The sequence below is a fragment of the Corylus avellana genome, chromosome 8 (assembly GCF_965113065.1).
Source record: "Corylus avellana chromosome 8, dhCorAvel1.hap1.2, whole genome shotgun sequence".
Lineage (NCBI taxonomy): Eukaryota > Viridiplantae > Streptophyta > Magnoliopsida > Fagales > Betulaceae > Corylus > Corylus avellana.
The window spans coordinates 3302955-3317332 of NC_142497.1; the positions used below are offsets into that span (position 1 = coordinate 3302955).

The window sequence follows — 14378 nt, forward strand, 5'->3', positions numbered from 1 at the left end:
TGTTGATTTTATGAACATTTACTTAGTTAAGTAAAAAAAATGTTCAGATTTTCCAAACGTGATTTAAGGACATTATTGCTCGTATTAACCTTAGAATAAAGGTTAGACCTATTACTCTTTACAACATATTAATACATGTAAAAAATGTAATTAGCAAATGTTAAATGTTTTTAAATAATTAACGTGACTTCAATTACATGCTAAATATAACATTACTTTAACATGGATAGGTGGCAATGGTATCATATACTTATATCCAACCCGAGATGGAACTGGAGGATCAGTAGTAGTTCTGGTCCTCGCAAATTACAAGAAAAAAAAAATTAAATAAAAAAATAATAATTTAAAGTATTTTTTATCTATTGATCTCTCCAAATTTTTTTTTTAACTTAAAATCTTTTAAATTTAATGTTGGTTCCATCCTTTTATCCAACCTAATGCAGATGACCCTATCATCGAAGCCATCTCGACCAAATTCATGATGACCAACCATTTGGAGATAATCCTATCATCAAACCTATGTCAACCAAATTGATCATGATGACTTTCTGGGCATCTGTCATATCATCAAAGCCATCTTGACCAAATTCATGATAACTTTTTGGCAAGATAGTTAAGTTGCTCACACTTTTAAGACTTATTCGACTTATATATATATATATATGACACATGCCAAATTTGGTGTTACTGTAGTGTCTGCCATATGCCATCTATTACGCAAGAAAGTAAGCTTGAGAGAATATTTTTAAAATGTAAAAAAATCAATATTTAAATATTTTATTATTATTTTGCACTTACATCAGTTTTCACAATTGAAACCGCAGATGTAAATTAATAATGTAAACTCGTAAAATATTGTAAAGGACACAGAAAGTCAGAAACTTCACTATTCTTTCTCACCACCCACGCGCGTTGATTGAATATAATGATAGGAGAGAGAAATGCTCGGGAGTCAACTAGTAAATTAATATATATATTTAAAAGTTTAAATTAATTAGCTTGAATCCATTAAAATATATTAACTACTCTTATTCCTTATACTTTCTTAATGTAAAACACAAATCTCACAAGTGCATATACAATAAATTTATTCTCACTTATGAGTCTATCACTTTGAACAAACTACCTCACACACAAGAGTGTCACATATATTCTAAGAAAAACCATTTTTTTTACCGAAGCCAAAGTAAATACGTTGAACCAAAACACTCATATCAGCAGCAGCAGCGAAAGCTAACCACGAGTTTTGATACCAATTGTTGATGAAATAAATACCAAGAAAAGTCAAATAATAGTAAATCAATATACATACTAGGACAATACTTTTAATCCAAATGCTTAAATTAACATCATCAATCACATGCTAAGTACGTGTAACATTACTTTAACCTGGGTGTGTGGGATCATATGCTAATTATATCCAACCTATTGGAGATAGCCCTATCATCAAAGCCATCTCAGCCAAATTCATGCATGATGACTTTTTGGCAAGATGCCCACGGCTAGAACATTTTCAAAATCGTTTAAAATAGACCAGAAACATAAATAAGGCCTAAAAGTCCCATTACAATGCGAATAGCAATTAATAATCACGTTGAATAGTCACAATTAAAAAAGTACTGCGTTAACTTTGAAGAAAAAAAAAATATAGAGACCAATGGGAGTTAATCCACAGCAATCCAACCGACAACAGGGTCCACAGACCTTGTCCACACGTTTTTCATACTAAAATTTGTCGGTATGTTATGTACCTTCCACGATCCCACAAAAGTATTAATTCTCAGCCGCGGGGAAGAAAAAAAAAAAACATAAACGGCTGCCCAGAAAAAAAGCTTGTTAAAAAAAGCAAAAGGGGAACTTCCAGTCAACGTACAGTACAGCATAGCTTCTTTAACTTCGTCGGAAAAAGAAATGGCGAAGAGGGCGGTAACAGATCTTATCGAAGCAGAGTCTGGAGAAATATTCCTAGAGCACAAAAGGAAGGTCAGTTACTCGATCAATCTGTTTCTAATCAATATGTTTCTCCCACAGTAACAGTAATTACAACAGAAGAGGAGAAGAAGAAGAATGGTAAGATATATATGAACTCTATATAAGTCAAACTTTAGATATGCAGGTAAGTATTAATTACTTTGTCACAACTTAACCATTTCTGGTTTTTTTTTTTAAGCAAGATTAATTCATTACCAAGGGGGGCATTCACTGAGATTATAGAATCCGATTAAGCTGATTTTTATCTTCTTTTTTCTTTTCGCATTTTCAATAATTATGCAGAAGAAACGGGCTGATGAGAAGACTGTTCATTATTCCTTCACTGTGTACGCAAGGTCACTCTATATCACCTGGGCTGATTGTGAAAACTGGACTTGGAATTGTTTCAAGGAAAAAAGGTGAGGTCATTATTATTATTTTTTATTATTATTATTTATTTATTTTTCTCTAGTGTACGTCACGTCTGCTGCAATTCTAATTATTATATCAACTTGCAGTGACGAAATAATTGAAGTAGCAAAACTTTCGCATGTTTGTTGGCTGGACGTGAGAGGAAATTTGGATATTTCGGAGCTGTCGACGGAAGTTGTGTATGAAATTGTGTATGTAGTGAAGTTGACAGAGGGGGCTTCTGGGTGGGAACTCCCTATCCAACTTATACTTGCATTCCCAGATGGAAGAGTTCAAGTACGCCAAGTAAGCCTTTTGGAGAAGCCTAGAAAACAATGGATTGAACTCAATGTCGGCAACTTCCAGAGGAAGAAGGGAGAGTTGGGAGAAGTGAGGTTCCTTATTTGTGAGCATGGAGGACACTGGAAACGAGGGCTCATAATTAAAGGAGCTGTCATTAGGCCAAAACAGACGACCACTCTGTGATCACTCAAATTAAGGAAAGATATTTTGTTCAATATTAAGTTCTGCCATGCTATTAATATTATCTTGGCTATTCAAAATCTAAGTTTGTTTTTGGATGGGGACTTTGCTAATGTAATTGTTGATATTATACTTAATTTGCTTGCTTTTCTTGTTTGGAAAGCTCTAAAAATTTTTAGGTGCGTCAATTTTTGTTCACATTTTTTAGCTAGATGAACCACTTCTCATCTCATGTTTGAAAGCATTCTCAATTAGTCTCTTATTCTCACTTATATTCAGATCAAGAATATAAAAGACACTACCAAAAAAAAGGTTTTTGTTGACCAATAGTTTCTGACGTGTCAAGCATATTGACACGTCAGAAACCTTTTTTGACGTGTTAATATGGACGTGTGTCAAAGGTTAATAAGGCGGATGTCAAAAATTCTAATTTTTTTGACATGCCAATTTTGACACGTCAGAAATTATCAAGTCAAAAAAAATTTTTTGACATGGCAATTTTACCACGTTAATAATTTATTGACGTGTCAAAAAGTGGCAAGTTAAACAATTTTTTGACGTGTCAATTTCTGACGCGTCAATAAATTATTGACGTGCCACTTTTTGACACGACACTAAAGTTTAAAAAATTATTAAAAAAATAATAATTTTTTTTTAAAAAAAAAATTTCGGAAGTTTTTTTTAATTAAATTTACTTCATGTTTAATTTATCATCAAAAATACCGTTGCAACTTAAAACTCATATAAATCCCTACAAAGGTTGAACATCCATATATATCTAACTATCGAAGGAAAATTCCCAAAATCTCATCGTGAATTCACTACACAAGTACTCCAATCTCTAAACATCCTGTAGAAATTCCTAAAATACTTCAAACCCCCAAATAATGTGGAAGAACTTTTAAAAGTGGGTTAGCAAATTTAACAACCCAAAAAAACTTCTATATAAGAGACTAATAGATCTAGAATAACTAAAATTCAAGCATTTATACTTTAAAATTCTCAAATATTAGACCCCTTCCCTTCTCTCTCCATTTCTCTTTCTTCTTCACCTTTTCTCCTCTTCTCTCGCAGGTTCCTTCTCTTCTTTTCTTTTCTTTTCTTTTCTTAATTTGCTTAATATTAAATGTACAAACCGTGTTCTCATCGTGTCATTTTAAAATTGATGTGACTTTTAAAATAATTATTAAATTAAAATATAATATTAATATATTATAAATTGAATAATAATTTTAAATCCACATTATTTTTGAGATAAGACCAAAAAAAAAAAAAAAAAAAAAGTCAAACCATAGGAGGAAACCACCCTCAACCCCCAATGGTGGTTGGGGGTGGTTTCGGCCACCCCCTTGGCTCCAAGGGGGTGGCCGACCAAGGGGGTCGCTGAAACCACCCCCAGTGGGTACTGGGGGTGGCTTGGCCAACCCTCTTGGGCACCAAGGGGGTGGCTCCCAATTTTGATTTTATTTTATTTTAAAAAAAAAATACATTTTTTTAATTTAACAAAAAAAAAAAAATTTTAAGTAGATGTCACGTGTCAACATTTAATTGGTCCACGTGAACTGCTGTTAAGTTAACTAATTGTCAACTGACAAAAAGACTAATTTAATTTATTATCAAAATCACAAGACCTTTTGTGATAAAAATCAAACCATAAGAAAAAAATAATAATAAAATAACTAAAATTATTATTATTATTGTTATTTTTCTTGCGATAAGAAGACTTTGACTAAAGTTGGGGAAAGTTGTGGTGGCAGTTCATTGTCTCTTCTGTTTAACCCTGCAATCCTCACTGAACCAACAGAAATATTTGCATTTCTTCTTCCTTGCTGCCATAAAAAAGCCATATATGGAGATCCTGAATTCAGTGATTACACTCGTGGCAGAAGTACTTATTCCTGATGGAGCATTGGACTTGATCAAGAAGACGTATTCTTCGATCCGTGGCGTGAATGAAGATGTAGATAACCTCTCAAACAAGCTCAATGATATCAAAGATGTGATTATAGATGCGGAGAACAAGCAAGTGAACAATCCACAGCTGAAAGAATGGGTCAGAAAGGTCAAGGAGGCTGCTTTTGATGCTGAAGACTTACTGGAAACTTTTGCAGCAGAAGCAAATCTGTGGAAAAAAAGGCAGAGTACGGTACGTAACCCCCTTCCTTTTTTACGCAGACCATTAACTAGATATGATACTGCACGCAAGATCAAGGATATTTCAAAAAGATTTGATATAATTGATGAAGAAAAAAACCAATTCTATCTCGCCCATATTAAAGATAATGGCGGTAGGCCTGAGACCCAAATCGACACGGGCTTTTTGGTGGACAAGTCGGATGTAGTTGGCAGGGAGGAAGATAAAGAAAGAATAATAGAAATGCTGCGTTCGAATGAATTTGATCAAGAAGGCGAAGTTTGTGTGATTCCAATAACAGGAATGGGAGTTCTGGGCAAAACAACTCTTGCTCAACTTGTCTTCAACGATGATAGAGTAAGTAAGCGTTTCAGCCCAACCATGTGGGTCTGCATCACAGCTGAGTTTGATCTCACGAGGATTCTTAAAGAAATGATTCAATTTCATTCCAAGATGAAATTGGAGGACTGCTCCACAAGCCACCTACAGTTACGACTTCAAGACATCTTGAGAGGAAAACGTTTCTTACTTGTTCTAGATGATGTCTGGACAGAGGATATCTCAAAATGGTATTCCCTGCGAGTTCTCTTAAAACAGGGGGAAAAGGGTAGCAGAGTTTTGGTAACCAGTCGGAGTATCAGGGTTGGGGAAATTGTAGGCACTCAATCTTCCTATCGTTTGCAATATTTGCCTGAAAATGAATGCTGGTCCTTGTTTGAAAAGATTGCACTAGGGAATATTGGCACAACTTTATCCAGCGAAAAGCGGGAAGAATTGGAAGAAATTGGTAGAGAAATCGTTAGAAAGTGCCAAGGTCTCCCTTTGGCAGTCAAGGCAATGGGAGGTCTCTTGCGTGGTCACGTTGATGTAAACAAATGGCAGCAAATTCAAAGAAATGAAATATGGGAAATAGAAAACCAGAACCTTGCAGCTGACACTCTCAATGTCATGGGTCTTCTAAAATTGAGCTATAACCACCTACCTTCTTATCTAAAGCGTTGTTTTGAGTATTGCTCCTTGTTTCCTAAATCGCATGTGTTCTATAAGGCAGAGTTGGTCAAACTCTGGATGGCGGAAGGATTTATAGAATCCTTGGGACGAGATACAATGGAGGAGACTGGGATTGCATATTTTAGTGAGCTTCTAATGAGGTCCTTCTTTCAACCTTCAAGCATTGACAACAATCAGAAATTCAACATGCATGATCTTATGCATGACTTGGCAACATCAATTTCAAGCCCCAGTTATTGTCTGGTGAAGGACAACCAGTTCAGTTTCTCTGAACATACTCGTCATGTGTCCTTGCTCGGTAAAGATGTCAAGCAACCCATGTTGGCGATTGTCAAAATTGCTCCGAAGCTGCGCACACTTCTACTACCTAATGGCCACATGGAAAACTTTGGTCAAGCCCTTGACAACGTGTTCAATACATTGAAATACATGCGGGGGTTGGATCTTAGCTCAACCCAGATCAAGGAATTGCCTGACTCAATTAAAGAGTTGAAGTTGTTACGTTACCTCGACCTCTCTAGAACAGAAATTAGACTTCTCCCCAACTCAATTTGCAATCTCTTCAATTTGCAAACGCTGAAGCTCTTGGGGTGCATTTGGCTTTCTAGTTTGCCACAAAGTATGGGGAATTTGGTTGATCTTCGTTACCTTGAGCTCGATGATATGTTCTGGTTGAAGCTATCCAGGTTGCCACCAAGTATGGGGAACTTAACCAATCTGCACAATTTGCCTGTATTTCATGTTGGTGATGAAGAAGGATATGAAATTGAACAATTGGAGAAAATGGTGCGTCTTTCAGGAACATTGCATATCTCCAAGCTAGAGAAGGCAGTCAATGCAGGAGCCGCCAAATTGAATGAGAAGAAGAGCCTTGACAAGTTGGTGTTTGAATGGAGTAACAGAGTTGTCCATACACAAGATGAAGCAACTGAAAACAGTGTACTCGAACATCTAGAACCTCACTCAAACCTCAAAAAGCTCCAAATTTTACGTTATGGGGGCAACGAATTTCCTGCTTGGATGAGAGAAGGGGGGCTCCAAAATTTAGTCAGTCTTACCTTGAATGGTTGCCTAAAATGCAAAACCCTCAATCTAGGTGATCAGTTACCCAATCTTCGAGAGCTCTACATCAAAGGTATGCAGGAGTTAGAGAAATGGACGGAGGTCGAATGCTACTCCCTTCGCTTGCTAAAGTTGAGTAATTGTCCGGAGCTAAGGGAGTTGCCTAACATCTTTCCAATTTTAGATTACTTGAAGATCAAGAGATGTAATTCCTTAAGGGCTCTTCCAGTGGTCCCATATTTGCAGATTCTAATACTCATTGACAATCTTATTCTGGAGGATTGGCATGAAGTAAATATAGTGATGGAAGTTGATAATGATCAAGGCCAACCTGAAACCACTCGCCGACCCTCTTTGATTGAAGTGTCAGAACTGAAAGTAATTAGCTGCCCCAAGCTGCAGGCATTGCCACAAAACTTCAATCCAAAAAAGCTGGAGATCCATGGGTGTGAGCTGCTGACCGCTCTCCCACCACCACACCATGCTCAACGTCTTGAGCATTTAGCTCTGGATGCAAGTCATGATGGAGAATTAGTGAGGGCAATGCTAGATCCCAGCTCTCTACACTCGTTGGTTATTTCAAACATATTCTCACTTCCCAAATGGCCCCGACTTCCAGGGCTCAAGGCGTTGTACATTCGTGATTGCAAACATCTGGTGTTCTTGTCCGACACAGAAGAAGGGTCACTGCAAACCTTGACCTTTCTCAAACTACTTTCCATTCGAAATTGTGAAAAGCTGGAGACACTAAATGAGAAGCTACCCACTTCGCTGGAGTGTTTGATTATCGCATCATGCCCCCTTCTCAAGTCATTTTCACTGAACAACCTCCCTTCACTCACTGACCTTTACATTGAGGATTGCCCTTTGCTCCAGTCCTTGCCCGAGGATGGGCTTCCCAACTCTCTTCAACATTTGCTAATCCAAACATGTCCTCTGTTATCTCAGCGATGCCAGAAGGAGGGTGGAGGAGGTCCAGATTGGCCCAAAATTGAGCACATTCCTGACCTGGAGATTGATATACTCATCCCCTCAACATCACTATAGCAAACCCGCCAGAGGATCGGTTGTGTGCTTGCTTGTAATTGTTATTGTCTTAGGATTTAATAAAAAAATTCACTATTGCATGTTGAATTGTGTTGGTTTTGTAAAAATTTGTTTCTAATCCCTATGCATATTTTAGAACATAGTTGTAATAGAGTATATTTCATCCCCAAAACCGACCCAATCATACATACACCAACAAAATTAACTCATTCTGTAGTAAACTACAGTTTACGCTCAAATTTTAAAAATAATAATAATAAAAAGGGAAAATTACAGTTTACCTCCCCAAAGTTGTCAGTGATTTGCAATTCCGCCTCCAAAGTTTTAATTTTTGCAATCCACCCCCCTAAAGTTTCAATTTTTTTCAATTCAGGCATTCCGTCAGTCAAAGGCGCTTTGACTGACGGAACAGTGATCACGTGCAAGTCACGTGATCACTGTTGGTTGTGTTTTTCCCAAAATGCCCCCATCCCTACCCCCATCCCAAAAAAAAAAACTATAATCTCTTCGTCATGATCATCATAATGGTCAGCATCTTCTTGTTCCAGTTCTTCAAATTCTTCTCCTTTCTTGAAAGATCTTTTGGCCATTGATACCCTACAAAGAGGAGCAGCAAAAGGGTATTTATGACTATCTACGAGGAAGAAATTTCTGAGAAGGCTGGAGTTTCTGGGTGTGAGAACTAGAGACGGAGGGGACGACAATGGGTTGGAACCTGGAAAGAGAGAGAACAGAGGAGAGGTCTGATGCCAAAGCAAGATGAAGAAGAAAAGCCCACTGGCCTCTTCTAAGGACACATAAAGCAGACCATAAAGTGTCGTATTCGTCATAAAAAAACACGATAGCATGTTGAAGGGCCAGTTGCTGAAACAAATGCCTTCTAGTTTGCAGAGATTGCAAAATATACTCTCGATCTACCCATTTCTAAGATCTTCAAAAACATTGTTGATATATGTTGAATTTCCAAGACTATTCATCCAAAGGCGAAATGCTCTCTCTTCTCTTGATATATGTTGAATTTCCAGATTGGGGGAACCTTCCACAATATCTTTTGCAGTTAAGTATCTCTTGCAACCCATCCTGTCTGCATGTTCCAGAACTAACTTTGCTCTTGCCAAAGGATCTTTTGCAGCCAAAGTAGATGGATGACTGTGCTCTGGCGCAAGAACATTTAGGAGGTGAGCATAAGCTTCTCCATCCTGCAGGTCAAGCATCTTACACACTCAAAGTTGCTCCACGCAGTGATGGGGAAAAATGAAGGCCAAGACATTGTTTTGGTGGGGGAGATGGCCCGAAGAGATTATAGTTTTTTTTTTGGGATGGGGGTAGGGATGGGGCATTTTGGGAAAAAAACAACCAACAGTGATCACGTGACTTGCACGTGATCACTGTTCCGTCAGTCAAAGCGGCTTTGACTGACGGAATGCCTGAATTGAAAAAAATTAAAACTTTAGGGGGGTGGATTGCAAAAATTGAAACTTTGGAGGCGGAATTGCAAATCGCTGACAACTTTGAGGGGGTAAACTGTAATTTTCCCTAATAAAAAGTTAATTACATATAAATTATCTCAACTATACTACTTATTTACACATTGTTCCCATAAATTATCAACGGTCCGGCTCAACCCCCTTCAACTATTAATCATTGACAAAAAACGCCATAAGGTTTCAAGGGCGTTAAATTTTATAGAGAAAAACACGTGACAGACATATGCTCATTTTTATTTAGAATTAAGAAAATTTCATCGAGTACAAAAATACCAAAAATAAAAAACTTAAAACTTAAATTAAAAACAAAAGAGTGGTAGTTGAACCATCTTTAGGGGTGACAAAGCCACCCCCAAATACTTGAGGGCTGCTCTTCCACCCTGGAATCAAAAGCGTGTGAGCCACCCTCGGAGTGACTCTACCATCCACCATCCTTTAAGGGTGGTTCAAGGCATGGGAAGAGCGACTCTAATATTAAGTGTCGTTCATACTCTTGGGGTACTCCAGCCATAAAGTATATTTAGTTTATATTATTTTCATCATTCTATTTTATGTTAAAAATTAATAAGGTATTTTCACGTGTTCGAGATCAGATGATAAACCCCAAAAACTAAATTAGTCATTTTTCCTTTTTTATTTTTGGGGAATGGCTATTGGCAATTTGTGAACTCAATGCAGAGAACAGGAAAAGCATACCGGTAAGCAGGTTCGCAGAGAGAAGAGAGTGAGCACCGAAAATCTTCGTCCCTCAAACCTTTAAATGCTGCGTCACGCCCGAAACCTCCTCAGAAAAACCTTATCCTCAACAACCGCAAGCGCAGCCTCCTCTCCCAATTTCCCCAAACACTCTTTGCTTTACGAAATCTCCTCACAAAGACAGCAGCAAAGTTGGCGTCGTCGATATGTTTCCGGCTCGGCCTCGAGCCCGAGCCTGTCGATATGGAGAAGAAAGAAGGAGATGGGCAAGGAGGGTCTCATCGTGGCCAAGGAGCTCAAGAGGCTCCAGTCCCACCCGGTCCGCCTCGACCGGTTCATCCGCTCCCACGTGTCCCGCTTGCTCAAGTCCGATCTTGTCGCCGTTCTCGCTGAGTTCCAGAGACAAGAACAGGTCTTCCTCTGCATGAAGGTTCGTCATTTCTTTTCTCATTTTGTTTGTGTTGCTGAAAAAATGTTGCAAAAGAAAAAAAGATGTATAAAGAATTGGGTCTCTTTGGGTCCCCAGAAAGTTGAGGAAAAATAAAGTTCCCTGCTTTTTGGTTCTGGTTCTCGATTTCGTCCTTCCTAAGTTCAGTTTCTTATTCCGTCTTTGTATGGTTCTAGATTGTAATATTGAATTGCATAAGGTTTGTTTGTTTTCACTGGAAATAAGTTTCTTGGATAATGATCCGTTTATGGAGAAAATATGGAAATTTGAAGGAGAGTAGTGGAAAGTTTTAGATTTTTGAACACTTCTTTTTTCCTCTGTTTGCATTATGAGAAAGTGTGGGAAAGAAGAAAAAAAAGTTCGAATTTTGATTATCAATGACAAGGTGTATGTTAGAAGCATTTAGAACTCAGTTGTAGTTAGAAAGTTCTACTTAATTAGATTGGAATTCAAAGCCTCAAAGGGTGTTGCAAGAGTTTGACGTGGTAGACAGTAACCCAAATCTGTAAGTCCCGCTGTTTAGTCCCTTTTTCTTAGGGGAAAGTGCCTCAAATAAATATAGGTTTAGATTAAGACTTGTGTTACAACCTCAAAATCTTAGCCTATACTAAGTACTAACTGCTAAGTTCAATTGTGATTTAATTGATGACCTTATTAGCTTACTAGCTGATTCCTCATGTAGCATTCTGATCTGACTCCAAATTTTCTGACCTTCTATGTGTACAAATAGTAAGAAAGAATAACAGGTTGAATTCTTAGGCAGTGTGCTTGTATTACTATGTCTACCAGCAACCATACTAATAAAAGCCATGGATATATATATATACACACTCATCTAATCAATCCCTTACATGAGGTGTACTGTGCTAAGAACAAGTGCAGTGAGTTAATTGATGACTCTTAACTCATAGGATTTGACATCTCATCGCATTCTGATTGAGGAATGACCTTCCCCATAAGCACATTGTACAATTTCCATTTGGCGTATATGCTGTATTTTCTTAGCCACTGAGCTAGTTGTTTTTCTATAGGACCTGTTACTACAAAGCAGAGTAAAACAGAAAAAAGAGTGAAATTCATTACTTGCTACTCTTTTCTTTTTCTTTTTTTTTTTCATTGTATTGGTAAGTTATTGTATTGAACTCATGAATTCACCCTTCATTTCTTCTCTCGAGCTAGTGCTTATTGGCTGCTTGCTATTCTTTTTCCTTTCAAAAGTTAATTTGATGGAAACACAAGAATTGTGACTCTTCCTCTGGTGTATGATGCCTACTTTCCCCATTGATATTGTACCGTTCCATCAGTTATGCTATTGTACAGAAGCAAATACAAATAAGAAAACAAAATGTGCACAACGCTTGACTATCTTCTAATATTTGCCTTCTCAGTTATATGATGTGGTGCGCAAAGAAATTTGGTACCGGCCAGACATGTTCTTTTATAGGGACATGCTTATGATGCTTGCTAGAAACAAAAAGGTTGATGAAGTAAAGCAGGTTTGGGAAGACCTGAAGAGAGAGGAAGTTCTGTTTGATCAGCATACATTTGGAGATCTTATCAGAGCCTTTTTAGATAGTGGATTGCCCTCGGATGCAATGGACATATATGATGAAATGCGACAATCTCCTGATCCTCCAATCTCTTTGCCTTTTCGAGTGATATTGAAAGGGCTCCTTCCATACCCAGAATTGAGAGAGAAGGTGAAAGATGACTTCTTGGAACTTTTTCCTCATATGATTGTGTATGACCCACCTGAAGACTTGTTTGAAGATCAAGATTGGAGAAGGGAGAAGGAAGATGATTAGATGGTGTTGCTGCTAATGTGCTCATTGCTCCACAGGAGACTACTCTTCCCTGGGGAAGCTCACCATTGGCAATGACTATAAGCAAGTAGATGCCTGTGATAAGTTGATGCAGTTGCGGGTTACTTACCCATGGTTGATCTGCTCCCCAATGCTGTAAAAGCTCACTCATGGTCTTCCAAGTTTGGAAGCTCGCTTTTCATGGCATGCACAGTGCATGTGAGGATTGAATTGCTCTTATTGCCACTCCTCAGCATGATGCGTTTCATGTGATGCAATTTTGATTGGACTTGCCTGAAAATATGATAATACTTTTGGTTGATGCATTTCTTGCAGATTTGATTGCCCTATGCTCCATTAATTTTTAAAATATGTAGTCTGAAGTTTGGTTTAGTTTCAAATGCCCTGAATTTTAATCGTATTACAAAGCACTATCAAACACAAACCTAACACAACAATATCACAACATCGACACCACTAAAACATGCTCAACTCTCCATACAAAACTCCACACCACAAATAATCCTTTCACAGACCTACAATAACAATAATCGTATAACAACCACAACATCCCTCCATTTTTTTGATCCCCCAAAACAAACCACATACAACTTTGTCATACCAAAATAAAAAGGCAAAGCTAGAGAAAACTTACCCTTGCAGTTCCTCTCCTCTAGCCTTCACATCCTCTTCTTCCTCCCTTTCTTTAGGCACAATGTCTTTCTCTCTCCATTTTCTAATCCCCAAAACAAACCACATACAACTTTGTCATACGAAAATAAAAGGCAAAGCTAGAAAAAAACTCACCCTTGTGGTTCCTCTCTTCCTTCCCACTTTCACATCCTCTTTTTCCTCCCTTTTTTTTTCTCTCTCATTCGCTCTTTGCCTTTGTGCTCGAACGAATGGTGAAGGAAAAAAATTATTTTTCTTTTCATCCAAATGTTGTAAAAGCCTTGCATGCATGTTTAAAATTGAGTTTGTTCGAACAACACATGGTCGTCTATATTAAATTAAGTGTTGAATTTCACATACTCACATGTGTGAGCCCCTATTTGTTTGAACAAACTGTACTTTGATTAAACGAACCTGACATATCTTATTTTCATTATTCGATCACACATACCGCTCACATGAAAAACTAGTATATTACTATATAATATGTAAGCATTGAAACATATTATGTAATATGAACTAGTTAGTGTGTAAACTATATGTTATACATTTATATAGTTCAATTCAGTATATAAATGAGAAAGAAGTGCATCCTCACAAATCTCTCCTAAAAATGCTCGGCAAAAAAACTCTCCTTTAACCCTTCCAGATCTCAACCATGGAGGAGGGTGCCCTTCCCTCCTTTGCACCTCCTCCGCCCAAATAAACCTTGCCCAACCTCCTTTTGGTTCTTCATTTTCCTTTTCTACTGGCAATATCTCCACCCACACAAGCCGCGTGCCCCTCCTCCACCATTTCCGGCCAACTCTCCCCTCACCGACGTTACTTGCTGCAATTCATGTATGCCATATGCACCACGATGGCACGCATGGGTTGCACTCGCCAACACCCACTTTGATTCTTTTTCGTAGATATGACAATTCTCTACCCCTACTCCTCTGGCTCCCTACGTACCTATGGAGCTCTTTTGTAACAAAGAAAATTTCAAATCCTAATATGAACCTTAGAATACACTAAAATTGCTATTTTTTGTTTACCTCTTACTTTTCACAACTCGTTCTACAAGTGGTCACAACTCGTTCTACAAGTGGTCTGAAATGAAGAATCTTTTGGGTACCTTATGTACTCACAAATACTACCATGAGCCTCCACTA

The 14378-nt window shown here is 37.8% G+C and overlaps 3 protein-coding genes across 4 annotated transcripts; all 3 read left to right on the forward strand.

Annotated features, from left to right (window-relative positions):
- The first annotated feature begins 1803 nt into the window (after positions 1–1803).
- On the forward strand, positions 1804–3002 carry LOC132164744 (protein PHLOEM PROTEIN 2-LIKE A1-like). Of its 2 annotated transcripts, none has more exons than XM_059575300.2 (3): positions 1804–1983; positions 2275–2390; positions 2490–3002. In XM_059575300.2, exons 1-3 carry the CDS (start codon positions 1912–1914, stop codon positions 2866–2868), a joined length of 567 nt encoding a protein of 188 aa, XP_059431283.2. In that variant the 5' UTR covers positions 1804–1911; the 3' UTR covers positions 2869–3002. The 2 variants fall into 2 exon arrangements, with proteins under 2 accessions (XP_059431283.2, XP_088375328.1); XM_088519202.1 differs by lacking the exon at positions 1804–1983 and adding an exon at positions 1991–2116.
- A 1625-nt stretch (positions 3003–4627) lies between these two features.
- Positions 4628–8195, forward strand: LOC132163875 (putative disease resistance protein RGA3). Its single transcript, XM_059574255.2, has one exon. The coding sequence runs from the start codon at positions 4715–4717 to the stop codon at positions 8117–8119; it is 3405 nt and encodes a 1134-aa protein (XP_059430238.2). The 5' UTR covers positions 4628–4714; the 3' UTR covers positions 8120–8195.
- A 2000-nt stretch (positions 8196–10195) lies between these two features.
- LOC132164105 (Pentatricopeptide repeat (PPR) superfamily protein) lies at positions 10196–12945 on the forward strand. The gene is made up of 2 exons (XM_059574525.2): positions 10196–10732; positions 12139–12945. The coding sequence occupies exons 1-2, from the start codon at positions 10367–10369 to the stop codon at positions 12553–12555; spliced, it is 783 nt and encodes a 260-aa protein (XP_059430508.1). The 5' UTR covers positions 10196–10366; the 3' UTR covers positions 12556–12945.
- The last annotated feature ends 1433 nt before the right edge of the window (positions 12946–14378 follow it).

Coding starts and splice junctions, on each gene's coding strand:
- LOC132163875 (XM_059574255.2), top strand. CDS start 4,715: ATGGAGATCCTGAATTCAGTGATTACACTCGTGGCAGAAGTACTTATT.
- LOC132164105 (XM_059574525.2), top strand. CDS start 10,367: ATGCTGCGTCACGCCCGAAACCTCCTCAGAAAAACCTTATCCTCAACA. Junction 10,733..12,138: donor AGGTCTTCCTCTGCATGAAG/GTTCGTCATTTC, acceptor TTGCCTTCTCAG/TTATATGATGTGGTGCGCAA.
- LOC132164744 (XM_059575300.2), top strand. CDS start 1,912: ATGGCGAAGAGGGCGGTAACAGATCTTATCGAAGCAGAGTCTGGAGAA. Junction 1,984..2,274: donor TCCTAGAGCACAAAAGGAAG/GTCAGTTACTCG, acceptor ATAATTATGCAG/AAGAAACGGGCTGATGAGAA. Junction 2,391..2,489: donor AATTGTTTCAAGGAAAAAAG/GTGAGGTCATTA, acceptor ATCAACTTGCAG/TGACGAAATAATTGAAGTAG.